The sequence below is a fragment of the Myxine glutinosa genome, chromosome 8 (assembly GCF_964187855.1).
Source record: "Myxine glutinosa chromosome 8, kmMyxGlut1.1, whole genome shotgun sequence".
Taxonomy (NCBI): Eukaryota; Metazoa; Chordata; class Myxini; order Myxiniformes; family Myxinidae; genus Myxine; species Myxine glutinosa.
In genome coordinates this window covers 15,668,312-15,681,232 of record NC_136268.1, presented here as the reverse complement: position 1 = coordinate 15,681,232, position 12,921 = coordinate 15,668,312, and the positions used below count along the sequence as shown (strand labels likewise).

The 12,921-nt window shown below is 43.9% G+C and overlaps 1 protein-coding gene across 4 annotated transcripts in view; it reads left to right on the top strand.

Annotated features, from left to right (window-relative positions):
* The window catches only part of EXT2 (exostosin glycosyltransferase 2), a 300,617-nt gene that overhangs the window by 273,121 nt on the left and 14,575 nt on the right, over window positions 1-12,921 (top strand). For all 4 annotated transcript variants that reach the window (XM_068123895.2, XM_068123894.2, XM_068123892.2 and 1 more), the window contains one exon: window positions 9,815-9,897. In XM_068123895.2, the coding sequence (XP_067979996.1) occupies window positions 9,815-9,897 (83 nt within the window). The remainder of the gene's footprint in view (window positions 1-9,814; window positions 9,898-12,921) is intronic.

Genomic DNA, 12,921 nt, shown 5'->3' with positions numbered 1-12,921 from the left:
AAATGACGCGACACCAGGGATACGGTTCTCAAGACCTCCGGAGGAGATTATATTCGTTCGGAAGGTCAGATTACAGGGACGAGAGGTACAGCATAGAAAGACAAGCACTTAGACACAATCTTATATTATTCCCAACAGACGACAGATAAACGGGACAAAAGGCTGACTCACACGGGGATTGATGGCTAGGAAAGGCAGGATCGATGGCTCCAGGTGCACCTGGGCTCAAAGGTCAGAATCGACTCGGTCCGGTCCAGAGATGCGGGGAGGTATTCAGCGCTCGTACGTGGCAACTTCTCTCTCCAGGCTGGGGGCGCATCTGACGTCACATCCGGTGAGTCGCTTCGTATATCCGGCGGGGAGTGACACGCCCTCGGCTCGTTAGCTCCGCCTCGTGGAATCGGCACGTTGCTTCTCATTGGGTGCGTGCGGGGGGTTTACCAGGCTCCGCCCTTGACGAGGAGCTGACAGCCAGCCCCTTCGTGGTAACCCCGTGGAGCGCATGGTCATGGCGGCTAACCGAGCTGGTGGGAGGACGCACACTCCCCCCGCGCAGCGTCGTTGTTGTTGTAATTGTTGTTGTAGTTGTAGTTGTAGTTGTAGTTGTTGTTGTTGTTGTTGTTTGGGGAAGAAGATGGAAGGAGGTATGGGAAAGGTCCTAAACTCACTACTGGTGCCATATAATCACATTCTGGTGCAACGAAGAGTCATAATTAATGGAAACGAGTCCTTAACTGACATAGACTAAGAATAACTAGCAAGATGTCCGAAAGTTGTCTACGTGTGATGCGGTGGACCTGGGCACGACATTTAATGGGGGAAAAAGGGGAAGGTCGGCTCTACTGATTGTTGTTTACAGACAATGGGACTAGGGAATGGGGGATTGGGGATAGTTGGGGAGTATTGGGGAAATAGGGGAATATTTACAAGCGGATATGGAGGCCAAATTCCATATTCGCAACAATATATATATATATATATATATATATATATATATATATATATATATATATACTGTATGTATATATATATATATACTGTATGTATATATATATATATGTATATATATATATATATACACATATATATATATACATATATATACCTATATATATATATATATATATATATATATATATATATACTGTATATATATATATATGTATGTATATGTATGTATATATATATATATATATATATATATATATATATATATATATATATATATATATATATATATATATATATATATATGAAAATATATACCTCTCTTCTCTTCTCTTCTCTCGATATGATAAAAGAAAGTTTTTGTTTGTTTGTCTGCGCGAGCTAATCTCCTGAACGGTGGAAGATAGGAGGAAACCTCTAATACAAAAAATGTTGGGACGGGCCCCGGGAAGGTTTTAGGTTAGGTGGTGAGGCCGGTTGAGGCCGCTTCGGCCGGGCCGGGCCCATTTCGCAATTAAAAGCTGAGCTGAATTATTGTAGTCAATCGTCTACGGCCGCGAGTAAAAGCTGAATTATAGTAGTAAATTCATTCAAAAAGAACCAAAAATGTCGGGACAGGCCCCGTGAAGGTTATAGGCGAGGTGGCGAGGCCGGTCGAGGCCGCATCGTCCAGGCTGGGCCCATTTCGCAATTAAAAGCGAGCTGAATGATAGTAGTCAATCTTCTACGGCCGCGAGTAAAAGCTGAATTATAGTCGTAAATTCATTCAAAAATAACCCGGGCAACGCCGGGTGCTTTCAGCTCGTATATATATGAATGAAAAAATTAATGTAAATAAAAAAGATTATATATATATATATATATATATATATATATATATATACACGAGCTTACCTACCGTCGTTACTGCGGAACGGGCTTATTTTAGCTGAGGGCAATGACTGTACCTGAGTTGCTGTGTTGTCATGATGTACACCAATCATAATATAAACAATTATTTTGCACAAATGTATTTGTTGTGGTTGTGATATTACATTTTTATAAGCTAACTAGACGACCCATGACCCGTTGGGTCAATGTTATTATATATAATTAAGGGGTTACCATGGTTACAGTGGGGGTCAAAGGTCAACCTATGGCGAAGATATATAATTTTCTCACACTTTCTAATAGAGAGACAAAATGCCATATAAAACTAAATTTACTGGTTCTAATTGCTTTTATTTATCAATCCTCACATAGAAGAGCAGTTTTTAGTAATGAGCAGTGAGGAGAAGACCCCTCAGCCAATGATGCCACCCCGCAGCCAATGATGTGACCCCTCAGCCAATGATGCTACACCTCAGTCAATGATGCCACCCCGCAGCCAATGATGTGACCCCTCAGCCAATGATGCTACCCCTCAGCCAATGATGCTACACCTCAGTCAATGATGCCACCCCGCAGCCAATGATGCTACCCCTCAGCCAATGATGTGACCCCTCAGCCAATGATGCTACACCTCAGCCAATGATGCCACCCCTCAGCCAATGATGCTACCCCTCAGCCAATGATGCTACCCCTCAGCCAATGATGTGACCCCTCAGCCAATGATGCTACCCCTCAGCCAATGATGTTACCCCTCAGCCAATGATGCTACCCCTCAGCCAATGATGCTACCCCTCAGCCAATGATGTGACCCCTCAGCCAATGATGCTACACCTCAGCCAATGATGCCACCCCTCAGCCAATGATGCTACCCCTCAGCCAATGATGTGACCCCTCAGCCAATGATGCTACACCGCCGCCAATGATGCTACCCCTCAGCCACCCCTCAGCTAATGATGTCGCCCCTCAGCCAATGATGTGACCCCTCAGCCAATGATGCTACACCGCCGCCAATGATGCTACCCCTCAGCCACCCCTCAGCCAATGATGTTACCCCTCAGCCAATGATGCTACCCCTCAGCCAATGATGCTACCCCTCAGCCAATGATGTGACCCCTCAGCCAATGATGCTACACCTCAGCCAATGATGCCACCCCTCAGCCAATGATGCTACCCCTCAGCCAATGATGTGACCCCTCAGCCAATGATGCTACACCGCCGCCAATGATGCTACCCCTCAGCCACCCCTCAGCTAATGATGTCGCCCCTCAGCCAATGATGTCACCCCTCAGCCAATGATGCTACACCTCAGCCAATGATGCTACCCCTCAGCCAATGATGCTACCCCTCAGCCAATGATGCTACCCCTCAGCCAATGATGCTACCCCTCAGCCAATGATGCTACCCCTCAGCCAATGATGCTACCCCTCAGCCAATGATGCTACCCCTCAGCCAATGATGCTACCCCTCAGCCAATGATGCTACCCCTCAGCCAATGATGCTACCCCTCAGCCAATGATGCTACCCCTCAGCCAATGATGCTACCCCTCAGCCAATGATGCTACCCCTCAGCCAATGATGCTACCCCTCAGCCAATGTTGCTACCCCTCAGCCAATGATGCTACCCCTCAGCCAATGATGCTACCCCTCAGCCAATGATGCTACCCCTCAGCCAATGATGCTACACCTCAGCCAATGATGCTACCCCTCAGCCAATGATGCTACACCTCAGCCAATGATGCTACCCCTCAGCCAATGATGCTACCCCTCAGCCAATGATGCTACCCCTCAGCCAATGATGCTACCCCTCAGCCAATGATGCTACCCCTCAGCCAATGATGCTACGCCTCAGCCAATGATGCCACCCCTCAGCCAATGATGATGATGATGATGCTACCCCTAGACGACCCATGACCCGTTGGGTCAATGTCAGTTTGAATAGATATGAGAAAATAACTAAAGCGAATGCTGGACATCATCAGGGAGATTATTTGGGCCAGCAAGCCATAAGGCTCACCTCTCCAGCGTTCTAAATCACTTACCTGTGACACGTGATTTCGGCCCTTATCTCCGATCACGTTGACGGAAATCACCACAGCATATCGTCAAGATCCCTCCAAAAGGCTCGTCTTTGTCACATACATCACGCAACGTGCGATCCACAGCCTCGAAACTCTCTCTCCTGATCATAGGACACTCATCCCACACGATGAGTTTTGTACTTCGAAAGAGGTCTGCGATAGTGGAATTTTTATCGATGTTGCATACGCCATCTTCCCTCGGTGTCAGAGGGATTTGGAACCTTGAGTGCGCTGTTCTTCCACCAGGCATGAGGGTAGCAGCTATGCCAGATGAGGCCACCGCAGGGGGCAACTTCTCCACTCGCTCTCACTTTAGAGAGAATCAGGTTAATAAGAAACGTCTTCCCTGTGCCTCCAGGCGCGTCAATGAAAATCATTGATGACTGATTCGTGCGGATGTTGCTATTCGCGTCCATAGACGTGAGGTGTGATCCGTTGTCCGCGTCCGTAGCGCCGTCGGAGGGTTGATACGACATTCTTCCTGCAAATAGTATTGTGTTTGTGCTTTCGTTTTGCCGATCATCAAATGACAAATAAATTACATTGTGAAAATTAAAGATTTCAAATAAACCTATTTAAAGTGTATGCGCATATAAATAATAAAAAAAATCGAAGAAATATCTCTCGGTAATTTCCTGAAACATATTTTACTTCCGGGTAATAATGTTGAATGAAATGACGAAGATATCTACTGTATGCCTGTTATTTTAGGCGGTGTATTTTCGTATATCAACGTGGTGCGATTTTTAAAATATATCTCTGCAATTTCCCGTGTGTGCGTGAATGTTCTCAATTATTTCTTTTACCGAGTCTAAAACCATCGATAAAAATGAAATCAGATGGCGACTTAGATTGAAGATAAAGGCATGAGACAGACTCAATGGCCTTGAAGATACAAGCCTTTCAGAATTCATTTCGTTCTATAAACGGAAACTTTCATCGGATTTTCTTCCCGTTTTTTTTCAACCGAGTCTAAAACTATGTTAGCGACTGTGAAAAATGAAATGATATATCGAATTTGATTTGAAATAAAACTGAGAGAGAGAGCAAGACACCACGGGCCTACAAAACAGGCCTCAAAGCTATGCGAGTTAATAAAATGGTGGATATTACTACTCTCTCAAAGGGGTAAGCCACGCCCCCGGACCGATCGAATGTTACACACAAACACGCAAGATTTCAATTTTATAATTATATAGATTTAGGTTGAATGTTGTTGTTTCTTCAAGAAAGAACCCCTCAGCACATACATAGGGGAGGGGTAGATGCAGTCTGGAAATTTGGGACGATTACACCTCACCACCACGTAATTCAAAACACCTCACCACCAAGTAATTCAAAACACCTCACCACCACATAATTCAAAACACCTCACCACCACATAATTTAAAACACCTTCTACCATAAACACCACCACATAATTAAAAACACCTCACCACCACGTAATTATAAATACCTCACCATCACGTAATTCAAAACACCTAATCACCAACTAATTCAAAACACCTCACCACCACGTGATTTAAAAGCACCTCACCACCACGTGATTTAAAAACACCTCACCACCACATAACTCAAAATACCTCACCACCACGTGATTCCAAACCAGCACCACGTTATTAAAAACGCTTCACAACTATGGAAACAAATGTTTAAGGGAGTAGTTAAGTGACAACAGACACTGCCCAGATATGTAGATCTATAGATAAATGACTGTACCCGAGTTGCCGTTTTGTCATGGTTTACACCAATCATAATTCAAACAATTATTTTGCACAAATGTATTTGTAATATACGTGATATTACCTTTTATAAACAATTGAAGTTTAAAACTTCAGTTGAAAAAAAAAAAATTCCCCCCCAAAAAAAAAAAAAAATGGAAAATCTTTCTTTAAAAAATACCCTTAGGACATACCGACGGTAGAGATATGTGCATACCAGAAGTTTGGTACGATTTCACAAAAGTTTGAGGGAGTCGTTCAGTGACAAGACAACACAACACAAGACGCTGCACATATATATATATATATATATATATATATATGTATGTATATATATATATATATATATATATATATATATAGACTAGCTTGGCTCGGCTCGCTTTGCTCGCCTCACCAAGCGTCGTTACTGAGGAATGGGCTTATTTTAGCTGAGGATAATGACTGTACCTGAGTTGCTGTGTTGTCATGATTTTCACCAATCATAATACAAACAATTACTTTGCACAAATGTATTTGTTGTGTTTGTGATATTACATTTTTATAGGCAATTTAGGTTGAAGATTTATGTTGAATGTTTTTTTTTTCAAGAAAGAACCCCTCAGCACACACATAGGGGAGGGGAAGGTGCAGACTGGAAGTTTGGCACGATTACACCTCACCACCACGTAATTCAAAACACCTCACCACCAAGTAATTCAAAACACCTCACCACCACATAATTCAAAACACCTCACCACCAAGTAATTCAAAACACCTCACAGCCATAAAACACGTAATGAAAACACCTCACCACCACAAAATTAAAAACACCTCACCACCACGAAATTGAAAACACCTCACAGCCATCAAACACGTAATAAAAACACCTCACAGCCATCAAACACGTAATAAAAACACCTCACCACCACAAAATTAAAAACACCTCACCACCACGAAATTGAAAACACCTCACAGCCATCAAACACGTAATAAAAACACCTCACAGCCATAAAACACGTAATGAAAACACCTCACAGCCATAAAACACGCAATAAAAACACCTCACAGCCATAAAACACGTGATAAAACACCTCACAGCCATAAAACACGTAATAAAAACACCTCACCACCTCGAAATTAAAAACACCTCACAGCCATAAAACACGTAATAAAAACACCTCACAGCCATAAAACACATAATAAAAACACCTCACCACCTCGAAATTAAAAACACCTCACAGCCATAAAACACGTAATGAAAACACCTCACAGCCATAAAACACGTAATAAAAACACCTCACAGCCATAAAACACGCAATAAAAACACCTCACAGCCATAAAACACGCAATAAAAACACCTCACAGCCATAAAACACGTGATAAAACACCTCACAGCCATAAAACACGTAATAAAAACACCTCACAGCCATAAAACACATAATAAAAACACCTCACCACCTCGAAATTAAAAACACCTCACAGCCATAAAACACGTAATAAAAACACCTCACAGCCATAAAACACATAATAAAAACACCTCACCACCTCGAAATTAAAAACACCTCACAGCCATAAAACACGTAATGAAAACACCTCACAGCCATAAAACACGTAATAAAAACACCTCACAGCCATAAAACACGCAATAAAAACACCTCACAGCCATAAAACACGCAATAAAAACACCTCACAGCCATAAAACACGTGATAAAACACCTCACAGCCATAAAACACGTAATAAAAACACCTCACAGCCATGAAACACGTAATAAAAACACCTCACCACCACAAAATTAAAACACCTCACCACCACGTCATTTAAAAACACCTCAACACCAAGTAATTCAAAACACCTCATCACCAACTAATTCAAAACACCTCACCACCACATAATTATAAATACCTCACCACCACGTAATTCAAAACACCTCACCACCACGTAATTATAAATACCTCACCACCACATAATTAAAAACACCTCACCACCACGTAATTATAAATACCTCACCACCACATAATTCAAAACACCTCACCACCATGTGATTTAAAAACACCTCACCACCACGTCATTTAAAAACACCTCACCACCACATAATTCAAAATACCTCACCATCACGTGATTCAAAACCACCACGTTATTAAAAACACTTCACAACCACGGAAACAAAAGTTTGAGGGAGTCATTAAGTGACAACACAGACACTGCCCAGATGTGTCGATATATAGATAAATGACTGTACCCAAGTTGCCGTTTTGTCATGGTTTAAACCAATCATAATTCAAACAATTATTTTGCACAAATGTATTTGTAATATATGTGATATCACATTTTATAAACAATTGAAGTTGAAAACTGAAGTGGAAAAAAAAAAATTCCCACAAAAATTCCAAAGAAACCCCCAAAAATTGGAAAAAATTTCAAAAAAAATACTCTTAGGACATACCGACGGGAAAGATATGTGCATCCCAGAAGTTTGGTACGATTTCACAAAAGTTTGAGAAAGTAGTTCAGTGACAAGACAACACAACACAAGACAACACAGGACAGGACAGACGCTGCACAGATATATATATGTATATATAGATATATACACGTACACATACACATATACAGTCACGTGAAAAAGTAAGTACAACCCATATAAAGTTTTGACTTTTTCAACATATTTCAACATACAGCTATTTGATCTTCAGTTCAACAATGTTGATAGATAAAGGTGATATAATATAACAAATATCATGAAACATTTACATTTTGTAGTCCATTGTATAATTTAAATAAACATAAGTGCAAATTTCGCATGTGGAAAAAGTAAGTACACCCCTACATTTATCACTACTTCAAATACCTAAAATTAGAATCAGGTGCACCAGGTCAGGTGCAAATGATTAGAACATCGTTAGAGAGGATCTTGGAGGAACCTGTCTTATTTAAACCTCAGACATTTCGTTTTGTTTGCTCTTTGTTGTTGAAGTTTGCGGCGTCACCATGCCTTGATCAAAAGAGCTCTCTGAGGCCTTCAGAAAGAAGGTTATAGATGCCGACGAGTCTGGGAAGGGATTTAAAAAGATCTCCAAACAATTTGAAATAAATCATTCGACTGTCCGTAAGATACTCTACAAGTGGAGAAGATTCCAAACAACTGCCAACTTGTTCAGGCCAGGCCAGGCCGCCCCGGCACGTTCAGCCCGAGAGCAGACCGCAAGATGCTGAAAGAAGTCTCGAAGAACCCCAGAATGTCATCACGGGACCTACAGGTAGCTCTTGCCACTGTTGATGTCAAATGCACTAGCCTACCATTAGAAAGAAGCTGCACAAATTTGATCTACATGGGAGGTGTGCCAGGAGGAAACCTTTGTTGTCCAGAAAGAACATCAGGGCAAGACTAAAGTTTGCCAATGAACACCTAGGCAAAGATCAGCACTTCTGGAACAATGTGCTCTGGACACATGAGTCAAAGGTTGAGCTATTTGGCAGCTCACCATCAAATAATCCACTATGAATCGTCATCGTACCAGAGGGTGCTTGAGGATAATGTGAGGCCATCTGTCGGAAAGTTTAAGCTCAACCGAAGGTGGACCTTGCAACATGACAATGACCCTAAACATACCAGTAAATCCACCATGGAATGGCTGAAAAGAAAGACATGGAGGGTTCTGGAATGGCCAAGTCAAAGCCCGAATCTGAATCCCATCGAGATGTTGTGGGGGGATTTGAAATAAGCTGTGCATGCAAGAAACCCCTCAAACATCGCACAGCTGAAAGAATTCTGCATGGAGGAGTGGGAAAAAATTTCTCCCAGTCGATGTCAGAGACTGGTAGGCAGTTAGAAGAAACGCCTACCTGAGGTTTCTGCCAAAGTGGGAATACCACCTATTAGAGCCAAGGGTGTACTTACTTTTTCCACATGCGAAATTTGCATTTATGTTTATTTAAATTATAGAATGGACTACAAAATGTAAATGTTTCATGATATTTGTTATATTATATCACCTTTATCTATCAATATTGTTGAAATGAAGATCAAATAGCTGTATGTTGAAATATGTTGAAAAAGTCAAAACTTTACATGGGGTGTACTTACTTTTTCACGTGACTGTACATATATATTAGTGTGGATTTAACTTTTAGGCAAAATTTTAAAACTGTGTCATGTTGTCGGAAATATCATTACCTACGGCTGCCTCAGCTGGTGCCCATGTGCCTCGACCCAGGTGACCCCACGTAAGAAGTTCAAGTGTCCGGAATGCACTGCGCAGGATGGCCTGTCACTGGACCAAACACACATGGTGGAAAGGTGAGCTGTGCAGCTGGATGTGTGTGCATGATGGATCTTACTTTGGTCGTGATGACTCAGCTTTTAGTTTTCAAAGATTGGACATTGATTTGAACACAAACACAAACATATTTGCCGATGTGATTGAACAACAGAGGAAATAAAGAGGACAGCAGGGAAGAGTGTGAAATTAGGCCCCCAACCTGTATGGGGACGGTGAGTGGGGGTCTCCATCTGGCATGAAGAGGCATCGGCGATAGTTATCTGTTGTGTTGTTTCGTATTTAGTGTAGTTATACACACATGCCCACTTTATTGTGCGGTCCGGCTTGGGAATGTTTGCCTCAAGTCTTCCACCAAACAGCTGGCCAGACCTGACGTTCGACTGGAGGTGACAGGAATTTTGAATTGAGCTGGGGTGCTGGAAAAGACTTGCCTACTCTTCACAAAGGACACCATGGGATACTTAACAGCTACCAATTAATGCCAGCAGATGGGATACCCAGTTTAACATCACTTTGAGATTTATTGATCTACCTGTAAAACAGCAGTGTGACCGTTTATAGCTGGGTCAGGATTCAGACCCAGTGTAGACGGCTCAGAGGCCAGTGTCCCATATCTCCCGGCTATCCTCCACACACACACCCGCACACACACACCCACACACACCCACCCACACACACACACACCCACACACACACACACACACACACACACACACACACACACACACACACACACGCACACACCCACACACCCGCACACACACCCGCACACACACCCACACACCCGCACACACACCCACCCACACCCACCCACACCCGCACACACACCCGGAAACACGCACACACACACACCTGCACACACACACACACACACACACACACCCGCATACACACACACACACACACCCGCACACACACACACACACCCGCACCCACACACACACACATACCCCCCCCCCCACACACACACACACACACCCGCACACACACACACACACACACACACACACTCACCGGCACACACCCGCACACACACCCACACACCCGCACACACACCCACACACACCCACCCACACCCGCACACACACCTGGAAACACGCACACACACACACCTGCACACACACACACACACCCGCACACACACACACACACACCCGCACACACACACACACACACACACACACACACCCGCACACACACACACCTGCACACACACACACCCGCACACACACACACCTGCACACACATACACACCCGCACACACACACACACACACACACACACCCGCACACACACACACATGCACACACACACACACCCGCACACACCCGCACACACACACACCTGCACACACATACACACCCGCACACACACACACCCCCACACACACACACACACCCACACACACACCCGCACACACCCACACACACCCACACACACCTGCACACACACACACCTGCACACACACCCGCACACACACACACACACACACACACATATATACACACACACACACACCCGCACACACACCCACACACACCCGCACACACCCACACTCACACACACCTGCACACACACACACACCCGCACACACACCCGCACACACACACACACACACACACACACATACCCACCCACACACACACACCCCCGCACACACACACACCCGCACACACACACCCAAACCCGCACACACACCTGGAAACACGCACACACACACACCTGCACACACACACACACACCCGCACACACACCCACACACACCCGCACACACACACACACACACACCTGCACACCCACACACACACACACATACCCACACACACACACACACACACACACACACATACCCACACACACACACCCACACACACACACCCCCGCACACACACACACCCGCACACACACACCCAAACCCACACACACACACACTCAAACCCACACACACACACCCACAGAAATCAAGACGAGAACGGCACTCAGTAGAGAGCATACTGTATACCTCCGCCTGGTTGGCCATATCACTCAATGGTGAAGAATCACGTAAAAAATTATCCGAGCTGGATCCGGATCTTCACCAAAATTGAATCGATTCTTCCTAGTCACACACACACCATGTCCTACAAGTTTCGTCCAAATCCGTTCATATCTTTTTGAGATATCCTGCTATGTATCGCTTTGGCCCTATCTCCCTATGGCGAAGAATCACTGAAAAAAATAAAATAATTCTCATATCCGAATCCATATTCAGATCTTCACCAAAATCGAACCAAATCGTCCGTGTCAGACACCCAACCTGTCCACCAGGTTTCGTCCAAATCCGTCCACAACGTTTTGAGATATCCTGCTATGTATCGCTTTGGCCCTATCTCCCAATGGTGAAGAATCACTTAAAAAATGATTCTAGCCGAATCCGGATCTTCACCAAAATCTTACCATTTCGTCCTTGTCACAAACGCTACATCTCTGCCAAATTTCGTCCGAAACCGTCCACAACTTTTTGAGATATTTTGCTCACAAACAGACAAACGGACAGATCTAAAAAAAAATGAAGTGAAAAGATCCTGGAAGCTGAAGAGCGCCGAAATTGTACCAGTGATAATTGGGCAACGGGATTGATAAAGAAATAACTTCACAGAGATCTTCAAAAGCATTCCTGGGAATATTAGGAAAAATAATCTACAATTGGAAGCTGTTCAAGGCTCGGTGACGATCCTCAAAAGAACCCTCGGAACAAAACTGTGAGAATAAGAAAACTTCACAAACTGCTCCATGAATCATGATCCCTTACTGAAGGAGCTGGATACTTCGAGACCTGGGAGGACTCGGTTACACCTTCTGAAACTCCATATTGATATGTGGATACTTCGAGACCTGGGAGGACTCGGTTACACCTTCTGAAAACTCCATATTGATATGTGGATACTTCGAGACCTGGGAGGACTCGGTTGCACCTTCTGACACTCCATATTGATATGTGGGTGCTTCGAGTGCAGCCACCCGGCTGCTGGGTGCATCATTTCTGTGTGCGCGTCTGCCGC